This window comes from Sturnira hondurensis, unplaced genomic scaffold, assembly GCF_014824575.4.
Source record: "Sturnira hondurensis isolate 20B ecotype Veracruz unplaced genomic scaffold, ASM1482457v3 Scaffold0015793, whole genome shotgun sequence".
NCBI lineage: Eukaryota > Metazoa > Chordata > Mammalia > Chiroptera > Phyllostomidae > Sturnira > Sturnira hondurensis.
The window spans coordinates 3407812-3428219 of NW_028088424.1; the positions used below are offsets into that span (position 1 = coordinate 3407812).

Here is a 20408-nt window from a genome sequence, read left to right on the forward strand (position 1 = left end):
TCTCATCACTCTGATGCACAGGTTTCCTGATCTCAATGGTCTATTCTTACAAAACATCTCTCTACTTAAAACTAAGTAAATACTGATAAATGTTCCTTTACACCAAAGAACTTCCAAGGTGTGACTAATAAAATTCCCTCAAAAATTAAAGATCTGGTTTTCCAATTTTAAAATAAAACTTAAGTACCCAAGAAAGGCAAAACAATAACTTTAGGAGTCAAAGAAAATACACAGCCGCCACTGCAGAAAGCCAGTCTGGAGAACAGGGTTTCAATGCATTCTGAGACTGCCGCTACCCTTCCAACTTGCACAAGACAAGAACAGTCCTCAAGAGCCCTGGTGCTTTTTCAGTTTTTCTTCCAGCAACAACCCTGTGTTGGGCCAATTTACCCATAGAGCAAAAACCTAACATACTGACAAGAAAAGAATTCTAAGATAATCTAAACGAAAATCACAGGGGATAGAGAATGAGAGAAAAAGACAGAACACTAAGCCTGATAAAATACCTGGGGACCAGCTCTGCCAAAAAACTGCTCACATTCCACTGTATCTGTTGGAATTTAGTATTAATTTCCAGGTGGCTGTTTCTAAAAGAGAGAATAAGCAGGTGCCGCAGAATCCCAGGAAACTTGGCTTCCTATTTATCCATGAAATTCCAATCTGCTGCCCATGGCTAATCCACAGGACTGGACACTTACAGACTCGGTTGCACCTATCCCAGAACTAGTCCCATTTCACCATCTCCCATCCCCTTTGTCTATAGCTAACACAAATTCTTTCAGAACAGCTTTCATCTTTCTCTCCCCTCCCCCTTGACATATAAAAAGGCTTGCAAACATCCTGGATGATGGACATGTCGTTTTTCTGATCTAGCCATGCTGCTGTGGTTGGTTTAGACAGATTTCATACCCTAAGACTTGCCTTCCTTCCTTCTCTTTTCTTCTCCCTTTTTCTTTTCTTTCCTTTTGGGGCTAGCAATGGCCTGGTAAACTCTTTCATTCATAAAGACTTTCAGCAGTGGGAGTTACAATTTTTGTTTGGCAGTGCCGATCTGTTGTTCCACTTGCTTATGCGTGCACTGCCTGCTTCTGGTACGTGCCCCGACTGGAGGTCCAGCTCACAGCCCAATCAGTTAAGCTACCCACGCCAGGGCCAAGAGAACGCCATTTCTAGCAATATACATATTACTAAGGTTAATTGAGAAACAAGGAAAGTATGGGGAAAGATTTCAGAAATCAGGTTTACATAGTTTTAGAAATCTAACAGTAAAAGTTTAAGTTCTTATTAGGTGAACCCCGGTGTGCAGCTTCTATTTTTGATGTGAGATTAAATTAGAAAGGGTTCTAAATGTCAGAATGAGTTTAGACTTGACCTGATGAACAATGGAAAACAAATCCAAGTTCCTCAGCAGGGAAGAAATATGAGGGGGAAAAGGCACTTTATGATTGTACCACACTGTCATGATTATTGTAGCTTTGTAGTAATATCTGAAATCAAGAAGTGTGAGTTCTTCAACATTGTTCTTTTTTCTGTATTGTTTGACTATTCAGGGTCCATCCAAATTCCATATGCATTTGAGGATCAGCTTTGTCACTTCTGCAAAAAAAGGCTGTTGGAATTTTGATAAAGATTGCATTGAATTTATAGGTCACTTTGGGGAGTATTGCTGTCTTAACAATGCTAAGTCTGTGTGATGTTCAATTTTATGTTTTAGCTTGACTGGGCCATGAGGTGCCCAGGCAGTCAGTCGACCAGTATTCTGTGTGTGAGAGTCCTCCTGGATGAGATTAACGTTGGTGTCTGGAGACTGAATAAAGCAGGTTGTCCTCCCTAATGTTTGTGGGCCTCATCTATTCAACTGAGGACCTAAATAACAAACAGGCTGATTAAGAGGAAACCTCACTTGACTGCTGGGCTAGAGCATCCGTTTTCTTCTGCCCTCAGTCTGGAACTTACTCCATCAGCTTTCCTGGTTCTCAGGCTTTTAACTCAGACTGGAACTACATCACTTGCTCTCCTAGGTTTGCTAACTGTAGGTCTTGGAACTTCTCAGTCTCCATAATCACAAAAGCCAATTCTGTGTAATAAATTAATTTACTCCCCTACCCGCGGTGGGAAACTGGCAATGGTAGGGTTCCTTTACACATACACACTACATCCCCTGTTGGTTCTGACTCTTTGGAGAAACTTGACTAATTTAGTTTTGAAGTCCTGGATATCTTTCCATTTATTTAGGTTTCCTTTAATTTCATTCCTAGTGCTTTGTACTCTCCAGTGTACAAGCCTTTCACCTCCTTGTTTAAATTTATTCCTAAGTATTTTGTTCTTTTGGATATTGTTATAAATGGAATTATTTTTCTTAATTTTCTTTTCAGATTGTTCATTACTGCTTTATAAAAACACAACTGATTATCATGTGTTGATTTTGCTTCCTGAAAAATTGCTGAGTTTGTTTATTAGCTCTAGTACTTTTTGTGTGGATTCTTTGGGGTTTTATATGTCATATCATCTGTGAATAGAGATAGTTTTATGGTTTGCAATTTTTCTTACCTAATTGCTCTGAGGCTAGTGCTTCCAGTACAGGGTTCAGTGGGGTGGGTGAAAGTGGGCATCCTTGTCTTGTTCCTGAGTTTAGTAGGAAAGCTTTCAGTCTTTCACCAGTAAGTATGACATCAGCTGTGAGGGTTTGTTTTTTTTTAAAGTAAATGCCCTTTATTATGTTGATGAAATAATTTTCCGATTGTTTTTTTCTAATTGGTTTTGTCAATCAGAATGATCACTTTTTCTATGTCAATCAAGATGCTCAAATTGAACAACAAAATAATTATTAAAAAAGATGATCATGTGTTTTCCCACCTTCATTCTATTAGTGTGGTATTATATTGATTGAATTTCTTTTTTTTCTGAATGCCACCATTTTTATTGTCCAGATTATTGACATTTATCTGTTGCAATGATATTTTTTTCTTTGTGCATTTCCAATTGAACAAAAAATGCACAGTTGAATTGGACTGGATATTTAAACCTTTTTTAAAAAAACATTGCTTAATTGTTGTTCAATTAGAGTTGTCCCCATTTTCCCCCCATTATTTCTTCTGGCCCTGCCCATCTCCCCCATTCAATCCTCCCTGACATCTTGTCCTTGTCCATGGGTCCTTTATACATGTTCCTTGACTCGACTCTTCCCCTTCATTGGTTGGTTTTCATCCTGCTTTTATTTTATGTCATTGGAAATGGCATTATCTTAGGCATCCATTTTAAAATATCTGATTAATATTTGAAGTGTTCAGAGTATATCCTACCTTTCCTTTCTCCAACCAGCATTCTACCAGCTGTATCACACCTGGCATATTCACCTGCAACTCGAGTTAAGCTTTCTTTCCTGGTCTCATCCCACTTTTTACTGGTTGTTCACATGTGCTCAATTAATTCCCTTAAGAGTTCTGAGAAACCCATACATCTGTGGTTAACTGATTTTTGATAGGGGTACCAAGACCACCTGATGGGACAAAATAGTCCCTTCAAAATACGACGCTAGGATAACAAGATATCCACGTGCAAAAGAATGAAGTTGGACCCCCCACCTCACACAAAAACTAACTCAAAATGGATCAACGACCTAAATATAAGAGCTAATATTATGAAGCTCTTAGAAGAAAATATAGGTGTAAATCTTCATGATCTTGGATATCTGGCAATAGATTCTTAGATATGATACCAAAGGTATGAGCTACAAAAGAAAAATAAATAAATAAGCAGGATTTTATCAAAACTAAAAAATTGTGCATCAAAGGCATTACTAACAAAGTGAAATGACAACATATAGGCTGGGCAAAAATATTTTCAAATCATAAGTCTGCTAAGGGTCTAGTATCTAGATTATATTAAAACTCTTATAATTCAAACAACCAAAGACAAACAAAGCCAATTCAAAAATGGGCGAAGGACCGCCCTTCTACTTCCGCAGCAGCCACGGAGGAGGGCAGCTGTGGCTCTGCACTGCCCCAGCGCTACTGACCTCAACGAGCGCCACAAGGTGACCAGGAACATGAGCACACACGCCACGGCCACTATACCAGCTGCCTCCCCAAGCACACCAAGTTCACATGGAACATGATCTGAGAGGGGTGTGGCTTTGCCCTCTATCAACAATGTGCCGTGGAGGAACAAGTGGACACTGAAGTTCACTAGGGAAGGCGTGAAGCCCTGGTCAGGTGGCTCAGTTGGTTGTAGAATCATCATGTCCACCAAAAGGTTGTGGGTTCAAGTCCCTGTCAGGGCACAGACCTAGGTTGTGGGTTTGAGCCTCAGTGGGGGAACATATGGGAGGCAACCAACTGAGGTCTGTCCCTCCTCCTTCCTCTTTCTCTAAAATCAATAAAAACGTATCCTTGAGTGAGAATTTTAAAAAAGATGAAAAGGGTGCAGACACACATTCACGCCAAGAGGAAGAGAGGATCTGACAATGTCCTTACAACTATGAGGAATGCAGCAGCCAAGAAGGTGTGAGTCCCGGCCCCTGTGTGTGTCATAAAACCTGTCCAGAAACTTGGATTTCCTGTGGTAGCACTGGGAAGGGAGGTCACATCAGGTCCATTACCTGTGAGACAGCCCCTTCTGAAGCACAGCGATGTGGGGCAGCGGGGAATGGTGGTGGGCATGGAAAGAAGCAACAGACAGGTAGCACTGGAAATGGTTTTTAATCATAATTAATTAATTCGTGTGTGCCAGAAAAAGAGAAGGGCAAAGGACCTGAATAGATATTTTTCCAAAAAAGATACACAAATGGCCAATAAGCATATGAAAAGATATTTAACAACATTGTTAGCCATTAGGAAAATGAAAATCAAAACTACAATGAGATACCACTTCTCTCTCTCTCTCTCTCACACACACACACAGACACACACAGACACACACATACCGCGATAATGGTTATTATAAAACAAAACAAAAAATGAAAAATAACAAGTGTTGGGTAAGGATCTGGGGAAATTAGAACCCTTGTGCATTACTGGCAAGATTATAAAATGGTACAGCTCTTGTGGAAAGTAGCTTGGCAGTTCCTGGTACAAAAAGTTACACAGAGTTACTATATGACCCAGCAATTCTACATCTAGGTATATACCCAAAAGAATCAGAAATAGGTACTCAAACATTGTACATGAGCCCTGACTGGTGTGGCTCAGCTGGTTAGGCGCTGTCCAGAAAAGCAAAAGGTCCTCAGTTGGATTCCCAGACAGGGCACATGACTGGGCTGCAGGTTTCGTCCAAGGTCAGGGTGCATATGAGAGGCAACCAATTGATGTTTATCTTCCTTCTTTCTCCCTCCCTACCCCTATCTCTAAAAACAAATTAATAAAATCTTTAAAACAATAGTTGTGCATGAATGTTCATAGCAGCACTATTCATATAACAGCCAAAAGGTTAAAAGATCAAATGTCCACCAACAGAAAACTGGGTAAACTATAATAGATACACAGAGTGGAATATTAGTCATTAAAAGTAATAAAGTACTGATACATGCTACAACTTGGATGAATCTCAAAAACATTATACTAAGTAAAAACAGCCAGACACAAAAAGTTACATAGTGTATGACTGTATTTATATGAACTATCCAGAAGAGGTAAATGCAGAAACAGAAACAGATCAGTACGGCCAGGGGCTGAAGGAATGGGGGGGGGGGGGTGACTGCTTAGTGGTNAGTTACATAGTGTATGACTGTATTTATATGAACTATCCAGAAGAGGTAAATGCAGAAACAGAAACAGATCAGTACGGCCAGGGGCTGAAGGAATGGGGGGGGGGGGTGACTGCTTAGTGGTTATGGGCTCTCTTTTGGGGGTGATGAAAATGTGTTGGAACTAAACAGAGGTGGTGGTTGCACAACACTGTGAATACACTAAATGGCACTGAATCATATGCTTCAGTTAATTTTATGTGACTTTCTCAATTGAATAAATATCAAGAGAAATCTGTTTGCTAATGGGTATTTGCTAATGTGCACACTCACGCACGCACACACACCAAAAAAGAAAAAGAACACCGGGAAAGTACTAACTTGACCAGTAACACCGGAAACAGGAAATACTTGTTTAGGACATCTCCAGTTTAAACTGACTACCAGACATCACGCAGCATACTGCTGGCACCTACTCCGGCAGACCTTTAACATGGCTTTGTGTGTCTAGTATTCTGACCTCCCCTTTTATTTAGAATGCCTATATAATGGAAATAGCACACACTAACTTCTAAGCAACTCTCAACTTTTCTAAGCATCAATTTCCACATCTGTAAGATAAAGTATAGCATCAGCTCTGACCACACTGGTGTTATTATAAATGAAATAATGCATAAAAATTGTTAATAAATTAAAATGCTATATAAATAGAAAATATAGTAATCTGCCCATCCAATGAAATTCTTCTAGAGGTTGTAGGAAAATTACTGATGTTCTAGGAGACAATTAACTGGGTTATGAGTTTGGTTTCATCACTTATTAGGTGTCCCACTTTTTTTTATTTAATTCTCATTCAAGTACAGTTTTCTGTTTTATATTCCCTGCCCTGCCCCCACCCAGTGCTCCCCACCTCCCTCCCATTTCCGCCCCCCACCTTAATTATTGTTCATGTGTCCTTTATACACTAGGTGTCCCACTTTGCAAATTCCATTCCCAGTCACACTAAATATTTCTTTATGGGGTTGCCATATCAGTTCAATGATAACATATGCTAAGTGCTTCATAAATTTCAAGCGGTAGTCAAAATCTTGCTTTTAGAAAGGTGTGTACGGCAGTGGGGGAAGCTGGATGGCTTTAAGTCCTAGTTCTGCTACTTAAAATTTAATCTTGAGTAAGAGTAAGCCACACTTCTCATCTGTGATATGGAAGCAAAGAGACTGTGGTTTAAAATCTCATATTAGGCCCTTATAAGCTATATTAAATCTGAGCCTGAGTTTCCTCATCAGTAATAAAACATAATTATTTATACCTTGCAGAGGTTTTGTAAGTAGTAGAAATGCACAGAAAAATGCTTATGGCAATAACTGGCATAAGGCCAAGGCTATTACTATTAGTATATATTGCCATGCATATTATAATAAGTGTGGGAAAAGCAGCTATGCAGCAAATACTTTCAGCCAAGGAGGCTGATATGCAAGTAGAAATGTTCAACAAGCATCTGCAAATAGAGTGGTTAGCAATGCAGATCCCACTGTGGAGATTACCAGTGCAGACAGGGAAGTGATTAATAACAGGACAGTAAGAGCCAAGAAAGCAAACAGTTTAGCCCATAGTGGAAAAGATAGAACCAGAATACAGGACCCAAAGTCCAAAGGAGGAGGGCTCAGGAAATCAGTAGCTGAAGCACTGAGGGTACTAATCAGACACTGAACTGAAACCCGAGGCCAGGCCTTAAACTGCATGACCAGAGTAAATCAACTGCCCAAACCCGCTACTACATTATCAAGATGAAGAAGACTGTATTAGATAAATTACGACATCTTTTTGTAGGGCCAATTTTCTTAAGAAAACAGTAAATTAGGTAGCCAATTCAGAAATGAGAGCTAACACGGTACTTCTGTCTGTGATGAAACTATGGCAAATCATAAAAATACACACGGAAAATTTTCAGAGAAAAAGTAGAACAGTTGATAATACGTAGCAACAAAATCAAATACCCAAATAAACATCAACAAAAATGGTCAATAAGGAATTATTCTCTTATAAATAAAAGCATGAGAATGGGCCTTGTAGGTTACCTGAATTACTGAGGGAAAATAGTAAAAACTATTTTACTATTTTACTAAAAACTATTTTACTATTTTACTACTACTTCCGGCCAAGATAGAGGCATAGGTAGCCACACTGTGCCTCCTCGCACAATCTAAAGAAGGACAACAACAAATTTAGAAACAAAAAACAACCAGAACTGACAGAAAATCAAACTGTATGGAAGTCCGACAATCAAGGAGTTAAAGAAGAAACATTCATCCAGACCAGCAGGAGGGGCAGAGATGGGCCACTGGGTGGGGAGGACTTGCGGCAAGGCAGCAACTGGAGGACTGGAGGTCCCACACTCACATGTAGATAAGCCAGGAGGAACAACTGGGGAGCAAGGCAGACCTGCAAACCAGGGTCCCAGCTCTGGGAAATAAAGCCTCAAACCTCTGATTGAAAACACCTGTGGGGTTCTTTTTCCGTGCTAAAATAAACAGTTTCTAAAAAAAAAAAAAACACCTGTGGGGGTTGAGGCGGCAGCAGGAGACACTACCAGCCTCACAGGAGAGTTCATTGGAGAGACTCACAGGGTCCTAGAATGTACACAAGCCCACCTACCTGGGAATCAGCACCAGAAGGGCCTACTTTGATTGTGGGTAGTGGGGGAAGTGACTGAAAACCTGCAGAAAGCAGAGCAAGTGGCACTGTTCCCTCTTGGCTCCTTCCTCACATACAGCGAGAAAACGCAGCAACGTGGGTTGCCCTGCCCTGGTGAACACCTAAGGCTCCACCCCTTACTATGTAAGGTGCACCTGGAGACCCAAAAAAAGGTAAAAAGGTCCCAATGGAAGAACAGATCAAAGCTTCAAAAAAATATAGCTAAATGATGAAGAGATAGCCAACTATCAGATGTACAGTTCAAAACACTGGTCATCAGGATGCTTACGGAATTGGTTGAATATTGTCACGAATTAGATGAAAAAATGAAGGCTTACACTAAGGGAAATAAAGGAAAATGTATAGGGAACCAATAGTGGTGGGAAGGAAACTGGGACTCAGACCAACTGTGTGGACCAGAAGAAAGGAACATTCAACCAGAACAGAATGAAAAAACAAGAATTCAAAAAAATGAGGAGAGGCTTAGGAACCTCTGGAACAACTTTAAACATTCCAACATCTGAATCATAGGGGTGCCACAAGGGGAAGAGGAAGAGCAAGAAATTGAAAACTTATTTGAACAAACAATGAAGGAGAACTTCCCCAATCTGGGGAAGGAAATAGACTTCCAGGAAGTCCAGGAAGCTCAAGAGAGTCCCAAGGAAGTTGGACCCAAGGAAGCACACACCAAGGCACATCATAATTACATTAGCCAAGATTAAAGATAAGGAGAGAATGTTAAAAGCAGCAAGAGAAAAGGAGACAGTTGCATACAACGGAGTGTCCATAAGTCTAGCAGTTGATTTGTCAAAAGAAACCTTGCCGGCAAGAAGGAGTTGGAAAGAAGTGTTCCAAGTCTTGAAAGGCAAGGACCTACAACCAAGATGACTCTATCCAGCAAAGCTATCATTTAGAATGGATGGGCAGATAAAGTGTTTCTCAGATAAGGTCGTTAAAGGAGTTCATCATCACCAAGCCCTTATTATATGAAATGTTAAAGGGATTTACCTAAGAAAAAGAAGATTAAAAATATGAACAGTAAAATGACAACAAACTCAGTTATTAACAACCACACCTAAAACAAAAACTAAGCAAACAGCTAGAACAGGAACAGAATCACAGAAATGGAGATCAGATGGAGGGTTATCAGCAGGGAAGTGGGAAGAGGATGGGGAGGCGGGGAAAGGTACAGAGAATAAGTAGTATAAATGGTAGGTAGAAAATAGACAGGGGGAGGTTAAGAATAATATAGGAAATATAGAAGCCAAAGGGGGGGCGTGTGGGTGGGAGGGGAGGTGCAGAGCGGAGGGGAATAAAGGGGGGGAAATGGGACAACTGTAATAGCATAATCAATAAAATATATTAAAATAAATAAATAAATAAATAAATACTACTGAAAGGCCACTGATTTGATCAGAAGTGGTCAGTTGCTGGTCACTTTCAAAAGATCTGGTTTCATTTGCTAGTGACAAATACTAAAAGCCTCCAATTGGCAAGGCTCTCCCTGGGCAACCTGGAGGATGCTGATCAGATAAAACTACTCATTGCCCTACAATCTAACCTTCTGCTGCCTGGTCTCTCTGAGCAATCAGCTCTCTTCTTGCCTGGAGCATTTGCAGAACCTGTTGCTGCCACCTTAAACTGTCGTGGAATCTGGGAACCTCAGCCTAGGGGTTGTGCCTCCCGTCAGCCAAGATCTAATCTTGTTGCATCTTTGTTTCCCAAGTTTTCTACAGTGAACTGGAATTACACTGTAATTGGAAAAACACTCTAAAAAAGAAACAAGGAAATTTAGAAGCTGTTCAAAAAGTAAATACAATTAAAGAAAGGAGGTAAAGCAACAGCTGAATAGGACAAAAGAGGATTTTGTGTTCATAGCTTAATGGAAAGTGGGAATTCTGTGGAGTAGGACAGAGCTTCTCAAAGTTTATCACCAGGGATCTTGTCAAAAGGCAGATGGTGATTCTATAGGTCTAGGGCAGAAGCCCAAACAGTGGTGTGATGATCTGTAGAGCTTGCTTATTTCCTATGGCAAGTTCAAGCTACCCACATGAGTTTACTAAACAGCTGGGAAGATAAGTACACAATCAGCTGGAGAGGTTGTAAAAGCTTCAGCATATCCAAGTTTCTACATTTCTAACAAACTCCTCGGTGATGCAGATGCTGCTCATCCATGAACCACATTCTGAGTCTCATGGGAGAAGACAACAGTAAATGTGTCTAGGCATTAGTCTAGGACAAAAGAGATGTGCGATATTTTAGGAGAATAAGGAAAGACACCTAGGTCAGGGTTTCTCAGGCTCAGCATTACTGATACATTGGGCCAGACAACTCTGTTTTAGGGGCTGTCCCATATACTACAAGATGTTTAGCGGCACCCCTGGCTTTCACCCACAGATGCCAGGAGCATCCCCTGCAACAGTGACAATAAAAAAGGTGTCCAAACACCAGTGATGTAGATTCATCTCTAAGAAATGAAGGAAGACATGATGGGTACCTCTTCCACTGAGAAAAGAGATGCTGAAGAGGGGACAAAACAAACATGCGACAAAGAACTCTCTTTAGATGTCAGCAAACTAAGCTAGGTAGAGAAAAAGATTATCTATTTAGAAAGAGAGCAAGGAGGACTGAAAGTTTAAAATAATAGGAAAGTGCTGGAGCATAATGGAAAGGTTCTAACCCACAACAATGGATGGATCTACTGACGAAGAAGTAGGATCAGGGACATCTCTGGCTCTTGGAGTCAGAACTGCCTGGGTTCAATTCTGGCTGTACCACTTACTAGCTGGGTGACCTTAAGCAAATTATTTAACAAGTATAAGCTTTTTCACATGAAAACTTTATAGAGTAGTCGTAAGTGCTGAGATAACACTCATACATGTTAATTTCTGAACATAGAGTCTGGTATACAGTTACATGCTCAATGTTAACTACTTTTATTATCAACATCATCATTTTCCTTGAAATATATCTGCTTCACTTGGCTATTGCTTTAAATTTCTTTGATGAAACAAAACACATGGCAAGATCTTGCCTGATGAGGTCTTTTTTGTCCAAATGCCTTATAAATATTGTACTGTGTAGCTGAGGAGGCAGGAGAGTTGTAGAAGGCAACCAAGCACTCACTTGCTGATACTCCAAAAATCACAATTCATGAGACAAGGTAAATGAGAATGAAAAGCCAATAAATCGAGGGAAAACAAAAAGGACATTAAATTTTCATTGAAGCTGGCAGGTTTTCACAGGGTTTCAGTGAGCAGAAAGAATGTGTGATGAACCCTGGTACCACTGCCAAGGCCAACAGGTTTCTAAGAATCAACCTGACTTCAAGTTGTTTATCCCACAGTAACAGTAATGTTACTACTGTTTTTTTTTTTAATCAAAGTGTAAAGCTGATTAAAATATAGGACCTCTCTGTAATTTCTTTAGATACTCAATCATCATTCTGCAGTCTGGGGGATTTAGTATCACCACAAGGTATCCTCCTCCTTTAGGTTCCAATAGGTACTGAAAACTACTATTTCAAAAGTAGTACATTTCTCCCTCAGTAAAAACCTTGGGAGACTATAGAGGGTTCTGTCTGTCCCATGTACAACTGATCAATAAGGGAAGGGAACATTCTAGGTTTTAAATAGCCTCTTGGTGTCTAGGGAGGAGAGGTCTCCTCAACAAGACCAACTGAAGATCCTCTAAGAGAAATGTAGAATGCTACAGAGAATTCAAAACAGAGTCCATCTTAACACAAAAGTTATCAAATGAGGGAGAAGTTGATAAAATCTCTCTTCTGAGATGTGAGTTACTTTCTGCACACAAGACTCCTTCACTCTGGCCTGTCCACTTCAAGCATTTTTACATTAGCAGAAACTAAAGGGCAAACACTATCGAACATACCAAGCTTATCATCTGTCTGTGTGGAGTGAATCACTGGAAAGAACAGTTAATGTCATCACTCTACAGGAAGCCAGGAATCGGTTACTCCAGCCAACCACTGCCACTGGACTTCCAAGCTTTCCAAAAATAGCTATGACTTACATACAGTGCTCATCAAACACCTCACATACAAAAGTCGCAAATAGATAGTGATGGACAGGGGTCACTACCCAAACTGTAGCAAAGGGAAATGAAGTTGCAGCTGATTAACGGGCACATGGTCTCAACTGATGGTCCTGACAAATTTAAATGACTTGCTCTCCCTTAAAATGGTCTCTTCTCTAAATCAACATAACTGTCTCAGAACTAAGACTTTTCCCACCTGTTTTTAGTTACCGTCCTAAAAACTAATAGAACTGATCTCTGAAACCAGAGAAAATCCTAAGATTCTAGTAGGTATTGGTGAACACCTAACAATGCAATTTCCCTTAGGAATTAGCACATACTTTCATTTCCAGGCCCCTGACCTGGAGGTTATTTTACTACAGGAGTTTTAAAAGGAAGTGTGCTCACTTTATATACTATTGTCCTCCTGAGTGCATGAAAACAGTAAAAAAGTATAAAGGGTTTCTCACGTGAAGCTATGTGACAGCTTTGTATTGTAAATATTTTATGGCATTCCTCACTTCCAAACTCAAATTTGAATACCTGGCACAAGTTTCCCATTTTGTATTGAGAAAGTGCAGTGTTTGAGGGGTGATGAGGTAGTGTGAGGTTGTAACATTCCAAAGTAACATTAAAGGACGGGCTCCAATTGCCCACTTCCCAAGATTCTCCACACAAACGTTAGCCTTTAGATTTTCTCCCAAACCAGTTGTTTTTACTCTCACCATCTTACCTCTGAAACCCTCATACTGATTTCAATCAGTTAATATAATAGGAAAACATTATCCGCATACCTTCTATTCATCACGTTGCTCCTTCTCCCTTCTTAAAAAACCTAGAGTGATGAATGCTACTATAACAATCACTACCGGGGCGGCTGCTCTCTGTTTACAAATAAAAAAGCGGCGGTGGGAGGTAGGGGAAGATAGGAAGTCGTAGCTAGGGCCCCTGGTCTTTCACAAGGTGTTGATAAATCCTCACTTTAAGTTAGATAACTTCTCTCTGCGTGAGGCTCTTTAAAGCAACACTGCCATAAAACGGATTTAAAAACAAAAAACACCCAAGTCAACCCTTTGGAAGTTTCTCAAACCTAATCGCGGCCGAGAAGCGCTCTCCTTAGGGATCTCTGATGCAGAAAATCCCACGACCAGCCCTTATATTTCTTTTTTCCAAAACATCTAATCACCTCTAACTTCAGCGACCCGAAATCAATCCTCGCAACCCAAGCCTTGCAAAGTCTTCGACCTCCTCCCAATCCCCGTTCTTCAACCTCGAGGACGCACCGCCTGGACGCCCTCTGCAGCCCCACCCCCCCAAAGCCCAGCGTCGGCAGGGCCAGCCCGCCCGCGACCCGCGCCACTCTCGCTAGAGACCCGCACCCCCTCCTCACACTGGAGTCGAAGTCCGCCCGCCCCCGCCCCGTAGCCTCCACAGGGCCCACCGAGTCGTGGCGATCTGCTGCTCCGGCCGCGTCGTCCTGCTGGAGCTCCGCAGTCATGGCAGAGACAACCCTCCACGGTTCACCAAGCTCCCGCCACCAGCCAAGCCTAGCAGGGGTACTAGGCGGAGGAGGAGGCCCCGCCCTCGTCCTCCATCCCACTCCGACCCCGCCCCCAAGCTCGCCCAAGGTTCAGCCCACACGCCCCGCCTACGGAAGTGCGCGCAGCCGAGGGCCGAGCAGCTCTGCGCGCTCTCGTGCACGCCGGGTTCCGACCCGACGTCGGCCATGTGACCCCAGGCCCGCCCCCAGCTAATCCATAGCGTAGACTCCTGGGGCTGCTACTGTTCTCTTTGTCCAGGAAATGGCTTGCTGGACTGCAGTCCCTGGGTCTCTGAGGCTCGTTCTTCGTGTTCTGCTTTCCAAATCTACTTATTTCTGGGGCTCACCACTGGCTTAGTCTTCTCCCTCGGACGAGTTAAAGCTGTTCTCCATTTTGGGACCCTGTCTAGTGACAGTGTAAATAGAGGGTCTCTCATGTGGTCGTGTTGCTATTTCAAAGTCCAGTAACAAGTAAAATTATTAATCATCTTTTAATAAGGAGAGGCAGAAGTTGAATGGAGTGTGGTCTTTCTAAACTTAACAGACCTCTGTTCACTGATGCCAAACGTGATCCCCTAACACCGACCTGGGCATAGGGAGTGCAGACAGTATCCACTAGGTGTTTTGTCACCAAAAAGGATTAGGGGGTAGGCTGAGACAGAAAGGGTTGCAACTCAGTGCATACAGTCTCGGCAAGCCTCGTGCACACACTGCACTGCTGCCAAGATGGAGGGGTATTTTAGTAAAGGGGAGAAAGGAATTTAAGGAGCGGGGCATTTACAACCATAGAGCTTTGTTGTAAGCATAAAGTTCTGCCAGTAGGGTTATTTTGATGACGGAGTTCGAGAACTTCTCCCATAAACGCTAGTTTCTCCCACAGGCCCTTCCACTGTTCTTGCCAAAATCTTTATCAGGATCAAGAAGGCATTTGGGGTCAAGTCCACAAAAACCCTACTGAGACCAAGATCCACTCTGTTTGTGTCCCTATGTTGTTTCAGGTATTGTATTTAAGTCTTTATTTCATTTTGAGTTAATTTTTGTATACAGTGTCAGCAGTATAGTTGCATTCTTCTGCATGTGGCCTTCCAGTTTTATTTATTAAAGGCACTTTAATAAACAAAACCATTTATTAAAGGCACTTTTCTTTCTCCATTGCATGCATCTGGCTCCTTTGTCAAAAATTAGTTGCCCGCATATACAGGTTTATTTCTGGGCTCTCAATTCTATCTCGTTGGTCTGTGTATCTTTCTGCTAATGCCATACAGTTCTGCTTATTGTAGTTCTGTAGTACAGTTTCAAGTAAGGGCATGTAACACCTCCAGCTTTGTACTTTTTTTTCTCAGGGTTGCTTTGGCTATTTGGAGTCTTTTGTGGTTCCACATAAATTTTGGAATTACTTGTTCTAGTTAGGTGAAAAATTGAGATTTTTATAGGGATTGCATTAAACGTGTATATTGCTTTAGGTAATATGGCCATTTTAACAATGTTTATTCTTTCAATCCATGAACACAGAATACCTTGAGAGTATTATGTTAAGTGAAATAGATCAGACAAAAAATACAAGAACTGTATGGCTACATTTATATGTGGGATATTTTATTTTATTTTTTTAAAATATTTTATTTTTATTTATCTTTTAGAGAGGAAGGGAAAGAGAGGAGAGAAATATCAATGTATGGTTGCCTCTCATGGGTCCCCTGCTGGGAACTGGCCTGCAACCCAGGCATGCGCCCTGACTGGGAATCAAACCGAGATCGTGTGGTTCGCAGGCCTGTGCTCAATCCACTGAGCTATACCAGCCAGGGCATATGTGGGATATTTTAAAAACCACAAATGAGCAAATAAACATTTCTTTTAAAAACCTGGATACAATAGAATGGTGGTTAACAGAAGAGAAAGGTCATGGGGGAAAGACAAAAGGGTAAAGGGGGTCAAATATATGGTGGAGATTGGGCTTTGAGTGGTGGATACATGATAGAGTATACAGATGTCATATTATGACACTGTACACCTGAAATTTATATGTTACTAACCAATGTTACCCCAATAAATTAAAAAATAATAAAATAAAAAATTGTTAGGTTGCCCCATCTTAGATTTTCTGAAGTTCAAACTAAATTTGGTAGTATTTTGTTAAGTTTAAGCCAGATGCTTATAGCATATTAAGGCTAAGGTGCTCCCAGTTAAGTTGTATTTTCAACAATTTGGTGAAAATTATAACTATTCACATTCATATGAATCACCAGCAATCCACTTGCACACTTTTGGCTATCCTGAATCTATCTGGATTTGAGGTATGGAAGGACCTTTTTCGGCGTTACTGCTTTTACCATTGCCTCGGCCTAGTCCTCAACAGCACCTTTGTTGTGAATTTTGTCTGGATGGTGGCCTTCCTGTGCTCCAGGCATTGTTGTCCATGCCATTGTGAGGTTTCACCTCATAGGTCTTTCTGATCTGCATGTGACTAGAGCTTGTGGCATAAGTCATAGGTACAGATCAAGTGCAGCTCCTATAAGAGACCTGATTACTCTCAGGAGCCTGAACTGTGACTAGGGATAGATACTTCCTTCACCTGGAGATACAGGAGTCTCCTTTCCCTGGCAGGTAACTTTTGAAGAATCTTCCACATTCAACAAGTTGACTGTGTTTGTGTCTAATGGTTGTAGGACTACTTTTTGTGCCTTTGCCTTTTTTTTCATGAGTAACCAAAACCTGTGTTCATGGCCTCAAACTGGAGTGTCATGGTAAAAAGAAATAGATTTCTTAGCTTAGTTTATTTGCAGCATTACATACTTGTATATTGCTAGAAAGCTCTATATCTTTGTGTCTTTGCTGTGTCTCTGGAGCAACTCTTGTTTCATCTTTGCAAATTCATTTAAGGAAATTGCTTATTTAATGTGTGTAAGTGGGAGGAAACCTATTACCCTCATTTATGAAAACTTCCTTAAAAGACAACCAGAAACTGTCTATAGCCATGTTTCTGAAAGAGGTATGTACAGACCATTTGGTTAATACAGGCCCCTGAGTTTTGATTAAGTGGCTTTCTGATGCATGGTTCTAAACAGTACTCCAGATTAATCAATTCAACCTAATCAATTTGACAGCCATAGCCACATTGGGTTTAACTGCCACCTGTTTTTGGACATGGTAATCAGCTAGAGATACCCTGTCCAACCAGTGTATTTAATGAACACTCTACATCAGTTGGCAAGCTTCATGGTAATCAAATAACAAAACTGGGTATCATGGAATATACACTGTCATCACAGAAAATCCCCTCTCATTCCTCCTTAAAACCCATGCTCAAAGGCTCCAGAATAATTACAGTATCAACTGATAATCATTTTAAGAGTATTCAAGAAAAATAACAATATGGAGCAATAAGTAGTTAACATGCTAAAAGGGGGAATCATTTCCAGAGTATTTTCTCAAAGAAGAAATTGAATTATTTTCCTTTCCTAGAAAACTTTTTGTCCCAATGCTAGGTTATTTTTCTGTGTCAATGGATTTATATTTCTACTTCTGAATTACCTCAAACCTCAAATATAGTTTATCCCATTTCAATACAATTGAACATGTATATAGAGCTTGTGTGGGATAAATGTGAAGGAATGGAAGGTGTTAGGATAAGAAAAGAGAAAATGTATACTTGTATTTCATCTGGACTTTACTCTATAAATAGTTTTTGCCATTGGCTCCAGAGCAACTGGATTTGAAAGCTGATGGTTGTGGCTGATTGACAGGTGTGGCTGTGTTTTGAGCCTAGGATCCTTTCCAAGAATGATCTAGTCAGAAATATCCTTAAGGGCTGGCTTCTCAACACTTAGGAAAATGACCTGTCTTAATAGAGGAAAGAGTATGGCCATTTCTGTTTTCACCACTAAATTAGAGATTTGGGTGATATATAAGGTTAAACTATAGGAGTTGATAAAATGTTTCAGAAAAGGCTTTCTCTTTTGCCAGTTGAAAAATAAATGGGGCCTTGGGAAGGTATGTCAGTTTGTAGAGTGTCATCCTGATATGTAAACGTTATAGGCTCGATCTCCAGTCAGGTCACATACAAGAAACAACCAATGAATGCATAAATAAGTGGAACAGCAAGTCAGTGTCTCTCTCTCTCTCTCTCTGTCTCTCTCTCTCTGTGTCTCTCTCCCCACCTTGTTCTCTAAAATCAATAAACACAAAAATATATATAAATGGGTTTTCAACCTTCCTGAAATTTGTACAGTATACAAATGTGGTTTGTGGAGAACTGAAACAATGTTTAATAAATAAATTTAATGAGTTCATTTTTATTTTAGAAGTATTTGGCCTTAGTATTTAAAATAACAAACTCATGTCTTCTTCCTTTTGTTTCTCTAGAAAATAAAGAAACAGTAAGAGAAAAAACTCTTAAAATCGTGAGCTCTGAAGAATTCGTGAAAAACTTAAACACTTGCGATCCAATTTTCCTTTTACAGAAAAGTGAAATAGCCTTAGCCTCCAGATAAAAAGGTAATAATAACAATTGGCCTGGGAGTTAATCCCTCCCATTGACATGCCAAAAGTTATCAAGGTTCAACTACAACAGAAGAGTGCACACGGCCTACATGTGTATGTGTGGAGGGTGCACCCAGAGTGCCCAGCTTGGGTGACCAATGAGGTTGCACCGCTGGGCCCTATAGCATGACAGCTACTCTGCCAAGACTGGGAGATATGGCATACCTATCTAGTACCTAGAAACAAACACAGGGAGGCAGTCAGAATGAGGAAACAAAGAAACATGTGCAAAATGAAAGAACAGGAGACATTTTCCAGAACAAGAACCAGATAAATGGAGTCAAAGAAATGACCAAATACCAAGTTCAAAATAATGGTTATAAGATTGCTCAAGGAACAATCAATAAGGGAAGGGAACGTTCTAGGTTTTAAATAGTTTCTTGGTGTAAAACACCGTCTGCCTTCTTCTTTATTCAGTGTAAAACAGCTCTATTGTGATACAATAGCATGGCTATGAGGTGATCCTGGGGACAGGCCACTCTGTAGCCAGACTGCTGTGCTCTGCTCTATTCTGTCTACCTTGCACTGTGTTTTTCTGCTCTCCTCTGTTCTGGTGAGACATCTTCAGTGTTCCAATTCAGCCAGGGAGACAAAGTCTTCAATCTTCAGTGGAAAGTGCACTCTCTGAGCCAGAGAAGAGCTGGCCTATATAGACAGAAGTCCCTGCCCCCGGTCCCTGATTGGTCTTTCCACACGCAATTGAGGACTCCCAAATCCTCACTGTTTGATTGGTCCAAACTGCATGTTTTGATTGGTTAGAATAAACCACTCTGATTGGTCGGAGTTGTGCAGCTCTGATTGAATGTGGAAAGCCTCAGTCCTGTTGGTTGAAATAGATTCCAGGAACTCCTTATAAAGGACTGGCTTGGATGGCAGAAACACAGTGCAGGCGACTGACTGTAGAAGTAGGCAGTCCAGCACCAGCTTTTCCATGAAGTGCAGTTTTTGTGGGAGATCCCTGGGCAGAAATGGCTTGTAGGCTCTGTTTCCTAAAAATTTGAGCCTAGTTAGCCACCAGGGGCCCTTCTTAGTAGGTGTATTTTTTCCCTCAGGGTTCACAAAGGTTAGAGACAAAGAAAGAATCTTAAAAGTAGCAAGAGAAAGGCAGTTAGCTGCCTACAAGGGAGCTCCCATAAGAATTTCAGCTGATTTCTCAACAGAAATTTTGCAGGCCAGAGGGGACTGGCATGAAATATTCAAAGTCATGAGAAACATGGACTTATAATCAAGAATACACTACCCATAAAGCCATCATTTAGAATCAAAGGACAGATAAAGAGCTTCCCTGACAAGAAAAAGCTAAGGAAGTGTATCACCACCAAACATGTATTACAAGAATGCTATGTGTCTCCTTTAAGAAGAAAAAAATAAAAAATATGAATAATAAAATGGCAACAGATACAAATCTGTCAACAATTACTTTAAATGCAAATGAACTAAATGCTCCAACCAAAAGACAAAGGGTGGCTGAATGGATAATATAACAAGACCTTTACATGTGCTGCCCACAAGAGATTGAATTCAAATGAAAAGACACACACAGACTGAAAGTAAAGGATACAAAAATATAATTCATAAAAATGAAAAAAAACCTGGAGTAGCAATACTTATATCAGACAAAATAGACTTTAAAACAAAGGCTACAACAAGAGACAAAGAAAGGCCCACCAATTCCACTTCTTGATATTTATCCAAAGAAACCCAAAACACTAAGTTGAAAAGACAAATACATCCATATATTTATTGCAACATTATTTACAATAGCAAAGATATGGAAGCAACCTAAGTGGCACTCAGTAGATGAATGGATAATGAAGTAGTGCATATATGTAAGGGAATATGATTCATCCATAAAAAAGAATGAAATCTTGCCTCTGCAACAACATAGATGGAACTGAAGGGTACTATACTGAATGA

General features: G+C 40.6%; 1 protein-coding gene across 6 annotated transcripts in view; it reads right to left on the bottom strand.

Annotated features, from left to right (window-relative positions):
* The window catches only part of USP28 (ubiquitin specific peptidase 28), a 76263-nt gene extending 62268 nt beyond the window's left edge, over nt 1–13995 (bottom strand). For all 6 annotated transcript variants that reach the window (XM_037065642.1, XM_037065645.1, XM_037065641.1 and 3 more), the window contains exon 1: nt 13854–13995. In XM_037065642.1, the coding sequence (XP_036921537.1) occupies nt 13854–13910 (57 nt within the window). In that variant the 5' untranslated portion in view covers nt 13911–13995. The remainder of the gene's footprint in view (nt 1–13853) is intronic.
* Nucleotides 13996–20408: the final 6413 nt, after the last annotated feature.